The following is a 14,373-nucleotide window of genomic DNA, read 5'->3' as shown; positions in this document are numbered from 1 at the left end:
AGGGGGTGTGTTGGCCAAGGGAGGGGGGAGTTATCTAATAGACAGGTGATGGTTAGACTCTATACGTATTTTATCAATTTTTAATTATTTTTTCTATACATATCTTAAATTGCTTAGGTCACTAAATGATCCTCCTTGGTTCTGCTAGTCTTTTTCCTAAATTTCATAATAAGTTTTTATTATTCATTGAAAATGTGGAAAATGGTGTTGGAAACAGATTTGGTTTATCTGTGGTTCTTTTCTTCCTTTGTGATTTGAGGAGGTGAACCCATTATGGATTCCCATTTACAAATTTGTGTATCATGTAATTACTAATATAAGTCAACTGGAAATGTGACATTTAGTAGTTTAAAGGTACAGGTTACCTGTTGCATTGAAGTAAATGCCACAATTTATTTTTGCATGTGGGAAGTCAAGAAATAATGGATCTTTAAATTTTCTATTCTTTGCAGATATAAATTTTTCCTGTGATTTGTCACTTATAAATCCTTGTGTCATTGGGATGTTTTCCAGCACCAATAACCAATTCTCTGATTCTTTGTATACCAACTGGGTGTTCAACAATTTAATTCTGATACTAACTACCCAGAGTTAGTGCAGACTCTACAGGTTAAGGACTCAGTCCCGCAAGACTGCCCCGACTTCACATACCAGTCACAAGTCCTTGACTACCCATACTTCCTCACTGACTATAAATCAGGGGTTCCTATGAGCCCCTCTTTAGGTTCAAAAATTTGCAAGAATGACTCATAGAACCCAGGAATATACTTATGTTTACTGGTTTATTTTAAAGGATACAACTGAAGAACAGCCAAATGGAAGACATGCATAGGGCAAGGTATGGGGTGGTGGGGGTTGTTGTGGAGCTTCAGTGCCCTTTCCAGGTTTCACCCTCCCACCATCTCAATGTATTCACCGAGCCAGAAGCCCTCTGAATCTCAGTGTTCAGGAGTTTTTATAGAATTTAATCTCCAGTACCCTGCCCCCATCTTGGAGGCTGGTGGGTAAGACTGAAAGTTCCTGCTAGTCATTTGGTCTTACTGGTGACCAGTCCCATCCTGAGGCTTTCTAGGGACCCCACCCTAAATTACTTCATTAACATAAATTCAGGTCTGGTCAAAAGGGGCTTGGTATGAATAACAAAAGACACTCCTATCACTCAGAAAATTCCAAGGGTTTTGGGAGCTCTGTGCCAGGAACCAGGGGCAAAGACCAGATATATTTTTGTATTGTACCATAGGCACCATAAGGGGTCTACACCTGACTAGCATTACCATTCATTTTAGAACCGTGAGAAGTGGAGCCAGAAGAGTTCACCTGTGTCGTTAAGGAGCTAAGTGCACAGAGTGCCCATGTCACTGACAAAGCCAAAGTGAGAAACTTGAGTAACCATAGAAATACAATTATGTGAATATATATTGCAAAATAGTAGTCATCCATTATTACTTTTATTTATAGTAGATACCAATTTAGGAAAAAAACCACAGTATACAGCCTCTATATGATGTAGGTATAATTATTTTAAAAGAAATAATAACTGAAAATCTAAAGTGATCAGCATCAATTCAGAAAGTCAGTGGCTAGTTACAGTATAGAAGGATTCATGTCAGGGTCCCTGCTATAGTCTTATTGTTAAAAGCTCTGATTTGATGAAATGCTACTTGCATAGAGCTTTTTAGGATTGTGTCTTGTGGGTAGGTTGACTAGATACAGCGAAGTCTTTTTTTTAATTTATTTATTTTGCTGTGTTGGGTCTTCGTTTCTGTGCGAGGCCTTTCTCTAGTTGTGGCAAGTGGGGGCCACTCACTATCGTGGCCTGTCTTGTTGCGGAGCACAGGCTCCAGACGCACAGGCTCAGTAGTTGTGGCTCACGGGTCTAGTTGCTCCACAGCATGTGGGATCTTCCCAGACCAGGGCTCAAACCCGTGTCCCCTGCATTAGCAGGCAGATTCTCAACCACTGCACCACCAGGGAAGCCCACAGCGAAGTCTTTACCAAAGTTCATGCTGAATGTTTGCAGGGCTGTGAAGGGTAAACCATCCTCTCTGTGCACAGCTTGTAGTTGTCTGGGTTTGAAGCACCCAGACTGAACTCCGTGGCTTTATGATAGAACTCTTAGGAGAGGGAGGGGTCTCAAAGGGCTAGGGGAAGAGACTGGTGAGGGAAGTAGAGATGGTTGTGGTGGGGGAGTCGGATGGGACACCAAGCATGATTTGGCTTCTCTCCAAGCCTCTTCAGTCTCACCATGTAGTAGATAAACCTGACCTGCTTTTAGGCTGATCTGGACTCAGGGCTGGCTTAGGCTCCAGGAAGCCTAGGGAAAGTGGGCCATCCATGCCCCTGCCAAGTTGGCCCTTATCTCTGAAATCCCTGTTTTAAGAAGTTAGAGCTGTGTGGAAAGAGATACAGGACTTCACAAGTTGAATGGTAACATATTTAGCCAGAATTGCTTCTACTCTTGCCTCATCCCCTGTATTTAGAGATCCAGGGATCTTACTTTTTTTTTTTTAACCACCTTTATATTACACAGATCTGATGTTTTAACATATGTGGTATATGTGTGTGTGAGAGAGAAAGAGAGAGAGAGAGAGATTTTTTCAGAGTCCAGATTTCTCTGGGGAGCAGTGGCTATGTCACACAGGCTTCTCATAGCCAAAGCTGTCATCCCTGCTTTAGCTCCTATCTTCCCAGCTCAATTGTTTATTCTCTCCCTCCCCACCTCCCTCCCTCTCCTTCCCTCTTCTCACCCCTCCCTCTTCTTTTTTTTCAGCTGCCTCCATAGCGAATGAAATGAATCTTTCATTTGCTCCCCTCAGCCGTGGCCTTCTAGGGCTTTACTCCTACTTATTCAAAACTCCTGGGACTGGTTCTGCAGGGATGTGCTTCTCAGAGACCTCTTGGATGAAGGGCATAAGCCAGGGAAGCTTTACGAGGGGGGCAGTGTACACAAGGAACCTCAGCCCTTGGCTATTTTAAAGAGGATGTGGATAGCAGAGATTCAGTGGTAAAAGTGAAAATTTGACTTTGCAAATGTAGTATTAACTTCAGTTATTGAGAAAATTTGCCCTTGATGGTTAATTACATTTATAAAATAAGCTGTGTATATCATTTATATATCAGATTAATTTTGTGTTTTTCTATTTGAATATGGTATGGAGTATTTTATGATGTTCATGTAATGTGGTCCTCTGCTCGTTACATTAAAAAAAAAACGCCAATTTTTCTTTCTTTGTGATACCTGAAAATTTTGGGGAAAAGACCATAGATCTTAGAGTTTTGTCGTCTTAGGAGAGCAAGTTCTCAAACTTACTCTTAAAAATTATTGAAGGCCCCAAAGAACTTTTGTTTATATTGGTTATATTGGTCAATATATGCTGTATTAGAAATTAAAACTGAGAAATAAAAAATATTAATTCATTTAAAAATAATAAAATAATTATGTTAACATAAATAACCTTTTAAATGAAAAATAACTATATTTTCCAAAACAAAAAAATTAGAAGCGTAGAATTGTTTTACACATTCGAAAATTTGAAAATGTCTGAATAGAGACAGCTGGATTCTCAGATCTGGTTCTGCATTTAGCCTGTTGTGACTTACTGTTTTGTTGTTGACTTATTGTACTGTTAAAGTACATGAAGAATGTAGTTGGAGAAGGGAGGAGTGTTTTAACATCCTTTTCAGATAACTGTGGGTATTCTTTGTTTTATTTGTTTTTTATTTTTGACTGCTTTTGGGTCTTTGTTGCTGCACGAGGGCTTTCTCTAGTTGCAGTGAGTGGGGTCTACTCTTCGTTGCGGTGCACGGGCTTCTCATAGCGGTGGCTTCTCTTGTTGCGGAGCATAGGCTCTAGGGACGTGGGCTCAGTAGTTGTGGCTCGCGGGCTCTAGAGCGCAGGCTCAGTAGTTGTGGCGCATGGGTTTAGTTGCTCTGCAGCATGTGGGATCTTCCTGTACTAGGGCTCGAACCCGTGTCCCCCGCATTGGCAGGCGGATTCTCAACCACTGCGCCACCAGGGAAGCCCCACTGTGGGTATTCTTTGGTACTATACTGAAACGCCGAAAAATGGTAGTTTCTTTAAGGTTAATTGTTACAGAGACTTTGAAACCATATCAAGGAACTTTTTGTATTCTGTTACATTAAAATCCATTGGTCTATCTTGCACTTTGAATGGCTCTTTAACCCATGCATGATTTTGACTTTCTGGCTCCCTTGAAAGGGTCTTGAGGACCCTCAGGACCTGAGGGAACCACCCTTTATAAACTGCCATCATAGAATCTGGAAGGGGTCTTAAGATGAACTCAGGCCCATCTTTCTTCTAGGCTGGAGTAAGAGGGGTAATGGAAGTTGTGGGAGAACTGATATGCCCAAAGTAATGCAGCTAGTTTCCCATTGAGCTGTGACTATAATTTAGGTTTCTTGAATGATTCTTTAAACTTGGCTTCAGTGCCTCTGCTATGCTTGGTGCTGGCCTCACTGCATTGCCTTTCGGGAGAGTTGTCTCCTGTGGCCCTGCTCCTTGGAGTCTTGAATGTTTGTTCACCTTTCCTTCCTTATTTTGTCTTAAGTTCCTAATTGCCAAAAGTTTCTTTAGATTTCTGAATAAAATATTTTGATCTCTTGTCAGTTTAGCTCTGTGGCTGCTTGTGTGTATTAAACGTGTTTTTAAGTAACTGAAAGATAATCAAAAGGCATTTGGGCTACGTGGAAGTTTGAAGTACACATCAGGTCTTTATCTTGCACAAGAAAGGTGTTTTGAAATAACTTTAGAGCTCCACAGTCGATCTCTCACAGCAGATTGGAAGAATCTTGTAGATACCCAGGGAGTACTAATATATATGAACTGAACTCTTTTTCCCCTTTGAATTATGTAAATTCTTTGACTAATGGGTTTCTTTGAAGGGGTGTTGCTTAAAGTTTTGGGCTGAATGTTTTCATGCTCTGAAAACTTTCCTCCCCTTGGAAATTAGCATAAATGCATGGTTTTGTTTATATTCTTAATGGAAAAAAGGTGTGAGTGGCACTTGCTGTTGAATTGCTTTGAGATCATTTGAGGAAATTTAGTATTACTCAACAAGGTCACCAAAATTAATGAGGACATGGCAGTTTGGAATGGATTGTTTTTATCAAAGGCAGGATCAGGATGCTGCTGAGGAACACAAAGACATCTCTGAAATTTCATGGGCTGCCCTGCAGTGGTGAAGCAGTGTGTGATTGCATTTTTCAGTGTGGACTCTCCAGGCATGGTCTGCTTTGTGAACAAAGGCTTTGTGTGTGTGTGTGTTTAATTTTTTAGTATTAGTTGTTTTATTTGTTTGTTTTTTTATACTGCAGGTTCTTATTAGTCATCAATTTTATACATATCAGTGTATACATGTCAATCCCAATCGCCCAATTCAGCACACCACCATCCCCACCCCACTGCGGTTTTCCCCCCTTGGTGTCCATACGTTTGTTCTCTACATCTGTGTCTCAATTTCTGCCCTGCAAACTGGTTCATCTGTACCATTTTTCTAGGTTCCACATACATGTGTAAATATACAATATTTGTTTTTCTCTTTCTGACTTACTTCACTCTGTATGACAGTCTCTAGATCCATCCACGTCTCAACAAATGACTCAATTTCGTTCCATTTTATGGCTGAGTAATATTCCATTGTATATATGTACCACATCTTCTTTATCCATTCATCTGTCTATGGGCATTTAGGTTGCTTCCATGACCTGGCTATTGAAAATAGTGCTGCAATGAACATTGGGGTGCATGTGTCTTTTTGAATTATGTTTTTCTCTGGGTATATGCCCAGTAGTGGGATTGCTGGATCATATGGTAATTCTGTTTTTAGTTTTTTAAGGAACCTCCATACTGTTCTCCATAGTGGCTGTATCAATTTACATTCCCACCAACAGTGCAAGAGGGTTCCCTTTTCTCCACACCCTCTCCAGCATTTGTCGTTTGTAGATTTTCTGATGATGCCCATTCTAAATGGTGTGAGGAGATACCTCACTGTAGTTTTGTTTTTTTTTTTTTTTTTTTTTGCAGTACGTGGGCCTCTCACTGTTGTGGCCTCTCCTGTTGCAGAGCACAGGCTCTGGACGCGCAGGCTCAGCGGCCATGGCTCACAAGCCTAGCTGCTCCGCAGCATGCAGGATCTTCCCAGACCGGGGCACAAACCTGTGTCCCCTGCATCGGCAGGCAGACTCTCAACCACTGCACCACCAGGGAAGCCCCCTCATTGTAGTTGTGATTTGCATTTCTCTAATAATTAGTGATGTTGAGCAGCTTTTCATGTGCTTCTTGGCCATCTGTATGTCTTCTTTGGAGAAATGTCTAGTTAGGTCTTCTGCCCATTTTTGGATTGGGTTGTTTGTTTCTTTAATATTGAGCTGCATGAGCTGTTTATATATTTGGGAGATTAATCCTTTGTCCATTGATTCGTTTGCAAATATTTTCTCCCATTCTGAGGGTTGTCTTTTCATCTTGTTTATGGTTTCCTTTGCTGTGCAAAAGCTTTGAAGTTTCATTAGGTCCCATTTGTTTATTTTTGTTTTTATTTCCATTACTCTAGGAGGTGGATCAAAATAGATTTTACTGTGATTTATGTCAAAGAGTGTTCTTCCTATGTTTTCTTCTAAGAGTTTTATAGTGTCCAGTCTTACATTTTGGTCTCGAATCCATTTTGAGTTTATTTTTGTGTATGGTGTTAGGGAGTGTTCTAATTTCATTCTTTTACGTGTAGCTGTCCAATTTTCCCAGCACCACTTACTGAAGAGACTGTCTTTTCTCCATTGTATATCTTTGCCTCCTTTGTCATAGTTTAGTTGGCCATAGGTGCATGGGTTTATCTCTGGGCTTTCTATCTTCTTCCATTGATCTGTGTTTCTGTTTTTGTGCCAGTACCATATTGTCTTGATTACTGTAGCTTTGTAGTATAGTCTGAAGTCAGGGAGTCTGATGTAAGGTTAGATTGTTTATTTGAGATTTTTTTTGTTTCTTGAGGTAGACTTGTATAGCTATAAACTTCCCTCTTAGAACTGCTTTTGCTGCATCCCATAGGTTTTGGATCATCATGTTTTCATTGTCATTTGTCTCTAGGTATTTTTTGATTTCCTCTTTGATTTCTTCAGTGATCTCTTGGTTATTTAGTAACGTATTGTTTAGCCTCCATGTGTTTGTGTTTTTTACGTTTTTTTTCCCTGTAATTCATTTCTAATCTCATAGCATTGTGGTCAGAAAAGATGCTTGATATGATTTCAGTTTTCTTAAATTTACTGAGGCTTGATTTGTGACCCAAGATGTGATCTGTCCTGGAGAATGTTCCATGTGCACTTGAGAAGAAAGTGTAATCTGCTGTTTTTCGATGGACTGTCCTATAAATATCAATTGAATCTATCTGGTCTATTGTGTCATTTAAAGCATGTGTTTCCTTATTTATTGTCATTTTGGATGATCTGTCCATTGGTGTAAGTGAGGTGTTAAAGTCCCCCACTATTGTGTTACTGTCGATTTTCTCTTTTATAGTTGTTAGCAGTTGCCTTATGTATTGAGGTGCTCCTATGTTGGGTGCATATATATTTATAATTGTTATATCTTCTTCTTGGATTGATCCCTTGATCATTATGTAGTGTCCTTCCTTGTCTCTTGTAACATTCTTTATTTTAAAGTCTATTTTATCTGATATGAGTATAGCTACTCCTGCTTTCTTTTGATTTCCATTTGCATGGAATATCTTTTTCCATCCCCTCACTTTCAGTCTGTACGTGTCCCTAGTTCTGAAGTGGGTCTCTTGTAGACAGCATATATATGGGTCTTGTTTTTGTATCCATTCAGCAAGCCTGTGTCTTTTGGTTGGTGCATTTAATCCATTCATGTTTAAGGTAATTATTGATATGTACGTTCCCGTGACCATTTTCTTAATTGTTTTGGGTTTGTTTTTGTAGGTCCTTTTCTTCTCTTGTGTTTCCCACTTAGAGAAGTTCCTTTAGCATTTGTTGTAGAGCTGGTTTGGTGGTGCTGAATTCTCTTAGCTTTTGCTTGTCTGTAAAGCTTTTGATTTCTCCATCAAATCTGAATGAGATCCTTGCTGGGTAGAGTAATCTTGGTTGTAGGTTCTTCCCTTTCATCACTTTAAGTATATCATGCCACTCCCTTCTGGCTTGTAGAGTTTCTTCTGAGAAGTCAGCTGTTAACCTTATGGGAGTTCCCTTGTATGTTATTTGTCGTTTTTCCCTTGCTGCTTTCAATAATTTTTCTTTGTCTTTAATTTTTGCCAATTTGATTACTATGTGTCTCAGCATGTTTCTCATTGGGTTTATCCTGTATGGGACCCGCTGCACTTCCTGGACTTGGGTGGCTATTTCCTTTCCCATGTAAGGGAAGTTTTTGACTCTAATCTCTTCAAATATTTTCTCTGGTCCTTTCTCTCTTCTCCTTCTGGGACCCCTATAATGCTAATGTTGTTGTGTTTAATGTTGTCCCAGAGGTCTCTTAGGCTGTCTTCATTTCTTTTCATTCTTTTTTCTTTATTCTGTTCCGCAGCAGTGAATTCCACCATTATGTCTTCCGGGTCACTTATCCGTTCTTCTGCCTCAGTTATCCAGCTATTGATTCCTTCTAGTGTAGTTTTCATTTCAGTTATTGTATTGTTCATCTCTGTTTGTTTGTTCTTTAATTCTTCTGGGTCTTTGTTAAACATTTCTTGCATCTTCTCGATCTTTGCCTCCATTCTTTTTCGGAGGTCCTGGATCATCTTCAGTATCATTATTCTGAATTCTTTTTCTGGATGGTTGCCTATCTCTACTTCATTTAGTTGTTTTTCTGAGGTTTTATCTTGTTCCTTCATCTGGTATATAACCCTCTGCCTTTTCATCTTGTCTATCTTTCTGTGAATGTGGTTTTTGTTCCACACGCTTCAGGATTGTAGTTCTTCTTGTTTCTGCTGTCTGCCCTCTGGTGTGTGTGTGTGTGTGTGTGTGTGTGTGTGTTTATTTCCTCCTGTGTGTCTCCCTGCCAGGGGTGTGTCTAAGGGCTGTGCCCACATGATTAATTCTGCTGATTCTTGGTCAGACAACACTTTACAGACAGGTGTCGTCTTTTAATTTAGCAGGGCAGAAGACCCTTTTCCTTCACTCTCAAGATTGCTTTGAGAGGCTCGACTGGGATTGGCTGTGTGTTTCTTCGTAATTATAGCCTCCTTTTAGCAATCCCAATATATTAAAACTGTAGAAATTAACATATTACTTAGGGGTTGAATATTTACCTTTCAGAGTGGTTCTGTTTGGAGTTCCTTTAAATATCTAGTTCTCCCATTTCATTAAAATAGAATTTGAGTCCCAGAATTTGCTTTGTAGGAATACAGGTCCTTATTAAGGTGCAACACACCCATGATCACTCTCCTAGTATCTCTGTGTCTTAGAGGCAGAGCTCTCTTCACTGGAGATTGAAGCAGTGTTTCACATGGGATGAGGAGCAAATGGGGAGATGTATTTTTTTCCTCATCAACTTTTTTCTCATGTCTGTCTAACAGTTCTACTAAGAGCTAATTTTTTGAATCAGGGCTGCCTTCCCTGTGTTCTGAAAGGCTGTGCCTACATGGAAGTGTCTGTGTGGGTGGATGGAACCCCTTAGAGACAAAGTGCAGTTGACTGCGCTGCTGCCCCCCAAGATCAGCTTTTCCTCTGCCGTTTTCCCTATGTTGCTTTTTTGAAGATGATCAGTAACAGCAAAACCTGCCCCTTAAGTAGTTGGTATGGTTCTAAAGAGCTGAGAAAAGAATTCATTGTGTCCTCTATGTAAAGAAATTTAGTGGCTCATGGAAGGGAAGGAAAGAGAAAAACCAAATTTGATGGGACTTAAGAAATCCATTACTTTCCAGTTTCTTCTCTCTTATGGGCATCTGATGGCCTGGGTACTATTTTAAAGTTTCCTCTGTTTTTAAAATGTTTTGAGAAGGGGGCTGGATCAATGTCTTTCATAGTCTAACATACGTGGTTGTTGAATGTTTAATTGATGTTTGCTTCTGTCTGTCAGGAGCTTGGGGCTGAGGTTGTTTTGAAGATGTTTGTTAACTAGGGGTTTACAGGCTTTTCATTGTTATTGCTGACCTCTCAGTGATTGTCATTCTTCCATCACCACACAATTTCTTCTCTAAAATGACAGGAATTCAGATTACTTAAAGGTACTTGCTAATTAAAAATTGTTCTCTAAAAACCACTCCATAATCAGCCAGGCACACTGTAAGCAAAACACTTACTAAGCAGTCTAGAATGAAACAGGGGGTTTATGCTGATTATGAACATTGACTTCCAAACACAGAGTAGTTGCTCATGAATTATCATTATACTAATATTTAGAAATAAATTTCACTTCTAAACCTGCTGATATTTAATTGGTTTACTACTACCTTTCTAAAGCCTAATGAACTAAAGATATAGGTTTCCTTCAGAGACTTGGAATCTGCTTTGTCAGTGAATGGTAGCTCAGTATTAGTTTTATATATATATATATATATATATTTTTTTTTTTTACTACTTATTTTATTTTATTTATTTAATTTTGGCTGCATTGGGTCTTCGTTGCTGCGCACGGGCTTTTCCTCTGGTTGTGGCAAGCGGGGGCTACTCTTCATTGCGGTGCACGGGCTTCTCATTGCAGTGGCTTCTCTTGTGGCGGAGCACAGGCTCTAAGCGTGCAGGCTTCAGTAGTGTGGCACATGGGCTCAGTAGTTGTGGCTCACAGGCTCTAGAGCACAGGTTCAGTAGTTTTGGTGCATGGGCTTAGTTGCTCCGGGGCATGTGGGATCATCCCGGACCAGGGCTCAAAGCCGTGTCCCCTGCATTGGCAGGCGGTCTTAACCACTGCGACACCAGGGAAACCCAGCATTAGTTATATTAATATTTATTTGTGGATTACTTTTCTTCCCTGTACCTTAATGTCCTTTGTAAATGTTTTTGGAAGTGTGGTATTAATGCAAAAATTTGAATTTTATTACTAAATCATTTCATAGCTGCTCTTTGCTTTAGTTGTCTTGAGAGGCTAAGTATGTGACCCATCAGGACACACACACTCATTATTCCTGTGGTTTTTAGCTGAGCAGTCTTAAACTTAAATTCTAGTTTTCCAAAATTCTAAAGGATCCAGTTTGCTTTGTTTTGTTTCTGTTTCTGTTTGGAAGAACATAGAAATTCTGTTTCAAATTGTGTCTGGACCTTAATAAGAGATTCCAGTTCTGGAATACTATTTGTGTTGAATAATTAGAGACTTGTGTTTCCTTCTTTTTTTCAATTTTGGGAGATGAGAGGAATTTTAGGATGACCTGATTCTGGATGTGGTTGTCTACAACAGTTTGTCTTATAAAAGATTATTTATCTTGTGCCCCTCTCCCCCACATTTTATTATTTAAAAAAACCCAAGTATACCAAAAAATTGAAAGAATTGGTGAATCTTCATGTTAATATTTTGCTATATTTGCTTTATCACAAAACAATCCATCTAGCTTTCTTTGTCTTGTTTTTTCTTTCCACTCAAGAAGAAATGACCTAGCTAATATAGTAAAGTGGAGAGAGAGACAGATAGACAGACATGCATACTGCCTGACACATAGTAAATGTAATAGAGCTGGTTGGCAAGAGAGAGAGTGAATGTGAATGAATGAATAGGACATGCTTCTAGGTTTAGGATACAAAGAAGCAATTCCCAGCTAAATCCCTGCCATTAGGGCCTTACTGTTGGGTCAGGAGGTGAGAAACCAAAGAAGGCAAACGCTTTGCCAGGTAGCTCATATGAAGCCTTCAGTGAAGGTCAGCATGGTTAGCATGGCTACTGGAGTTCTGGAGTTCAGAAGAGGGAATATGATCCCAGAAGACTGGGGCAGTTGACAAAGGCTTCTTGGAAGAAATGGAGGTGGAACTGGGCCAAGAGGTAGGGCAGAGCCTGAGAACAGAGATGTGGGCACAGGGGCATTCTGAGCCACGGGGAGCCTGAGGCTACCTACATATTTGGGAGGAGTGACAGTGTGATAAATAGCCAGTTGCCTGTAAGCGCTTTATTCAGGTGATTGGAGAGTGGACCATCTTCCTTGTAGTGCTCCAAGGCAGGGCCCACTCCTTATTCCCTGAGCACCCCCAGTTACTCCTGCTCCAGGGCTCCGCCTTTGCTGCTCACTCTGCCTGGACTCAGTCCCTCCAGGTGTCTGTGTGGCTCCCTCTTCCTTCTGGCCTCTGCTCAGTGAGAACTTCCCTGTTCCCCCTCTGTAAAATAACAGCTCCTTCTGGCACACACTAGCCAACGAGCACCCTCTAACATACTTTTTTCTTCTTTCTACTCTGTCCCCAAAGCCTAGTACAGTGCCTGTGATTATATATCCATGTATATGTGTATATATATAGCTATAAAGAGTTGGTGCTCAGGAAACAGTTGATGCATGAAGGAATGAACAAATGGGAATTCTGAGGTGTATAGGGCGTTTGGGCAAGAAAATATCTTAAAGGGACCAAACAAGCAGCTAAGAGAAGCTTGAGCTGGCCAGAGAGTCACCAAAATATGTCTTAGGGTCAGTGCCCTTGTGGGGAAGGTTGAGATTTGGGTATGGTTAGCTGACCTGCTTAGAAAAGCTCCCAGGGAATTCATCCTTGACATTTTCTCTTTGAAAAATTCATGCTCCTAAGTGAAGCCTTTGGTGATTCTGATGCCTCTTGTGCTCCTCCTAGGATCCCTGCAGTGGACCATGAGACGGTAATGTCCACTGAGGACCTCTGGGAGCCATGTCAGACGAATCCGCCTCAGGGAGCGATCCAGACCTGGACCCAGATGTGGAGCTGGAGGATGCGGAAGAGGAGGAGGAGGAGGAGGAGGAGGTGGCAGTGGAGGAGCATGGCAGGGGTGACGAGGAAGACCTGCTGGATGGTGAGTGACTCTAGTGAGTGACAGAGGTTGCCTTATCTTTATTCTAATAGAATTTTTGCTGAGACAACTTGGTGTTGGCAGTTGGATTTCTTAGGTCATCATCCATCATGAGAAGGCAAAGACTGGAACATAGCAACAATGAACTCATGTGCTCTTCCCAGGAAATAAATTGTTGTACCTCTATATAAGCCTCACTTTAGTGCTGGAAGGACCTTTAGCATTCTACCTTGTCTTTGATGATGTGCAAACTTAGGTCTAAAGATTTGAGACTGGAGCATGCCTGTTCAAGTCATGGAGGGAGTCAGTGGCAGAGTTCCTGTGGTGAGACAAAGTGGTGGTCTGGTGGTCATGGACCCATCAGGTGGCCACAGATAGGTGTGAGGATAACCGTGAGTGGTCTGTGAGTTTCCTAAGTTACATTCACAATTCTGCTTCTGTGAAGATGAGGAAGTTATCTGGGGAGAGATTATTAGATGGGTTCACAACTCCAGAAAGCTTATTGCATCTCCTGCAGGGCTGCTCTGCCTCCCAGCCACTTCAAGTGACTATAAATTGCTCCTACTGGGAGAGAACTGCCCCTCTGTAGCTGGGGGACCCCTTCTGGGCTCCTATTTGGTTTGCTTGGCTTACCCTTCCTTTGTCCCCAACTTGTTGAAGTGGCATTGGACTTTTCCTTTTCATCGTTAGTCTAATGTTAGGTCATCTGGCCAGCCACACAGCTTCTCAATTAATTCTAACCTTTCATGGCAGAGGATTTGGTTGTTTGTAAGCTTCCTGTTGACCTAGGAATAAAGTTTTTGTCTTTTTATAACACACCAATATTCAGTTTTATACCTGAACATTGCACTAGATCATCATTGCTTGGATTTTCAGGAGCCTAGGAAGATGCATTCCTGCCATTCTCCAGATTCCAGGAGAATGAGCATCTATCCTCTTCGTTTGCTGATGTTACTGTCTTCAGTTCTCATTCATCCTAACAGCTGCCATATGGTTCAGGGATCAATTTTCTGTCATTTAAACTGTCTAGAGGTCTCTGCCCCATTTCCAGTTTATCTCTGGCAGGAAATTACCATTTCACTCCCCGCCCCCACAACAGCATCTTCTGCTATCCACTTCCAGCTTGTTCAGCTGGAGTCTCCCCACAGCTAGTTCTGCAGTTCCCATCTATAAAGTAGAATGAGTAGAAATAACAAGATACTGATGTAAGGGTATATCATCAGACTGTCTTGCTTGCCTCTCATGGTTCTTTTTTTAAATAAATTTATTTATTTTATTTATTTTTGTCTGCGTTGGGTCTTTGTTGCTGCGTACGGGCTTTCTCTAGTTGTGGCGAGCGGGGGCTACTCTGCGTTGCGGTGCGTGGGCTTCTCATTGCGGTGGCTTTCTTGTTGCGGAGCACGGACTCTAGGCGCGCGGGCTTCAGTAGTTGTGGTGCACCGACTTAGTTGCTCTGTGGCACGTGGGATCTT

At 41.1% G+C, this 14,373-nt stretch overlaps 1 protein-coding gene across 7 annotated transcripts in view; it reads left to right on the top strand.

Moving 5' to 3' along the window:
* Positions 1-14,373, top strand: part of RAD54L2 (RAD54 like 2) — an 88,219-nt gene that overhangs the window by 26,365 nt on the left and 47,481 nt on the right. For all 7 annotated transcript variants that reach the window (XM_081246558.1, XM_081246559.1, XM_081246561.1 and 4 more), the window contains one exon: positions 12,709-12,904. In XM_081246558.1, coding sequence (XP_081102684.1) covers positions 12,763-12,904 — 142 coding nt within the window. In that variant the 5' untranslated portion in view covers positions 12,709-12,762. The remainder of the gene's footprint in view (positions 1-12,708; positions 12,905-14,373) is intronic.

This window comes from Mesoplodon bidens, assembly GCF_964165515.1.
Source record: "Mesoplodon bidens genome assembly, chromosome: 10".
Taxonomy (NCBI): domain Eukaryota; kingdom Metazoa; phylum Chordata; class Mammalia; order Artiodactyla; family Ziphiidae; genus Mesoplodon; species Mesoplodon bidens.
This window is presented reverse-complemented; position numbering and strand designations above follow the sequence as displayed.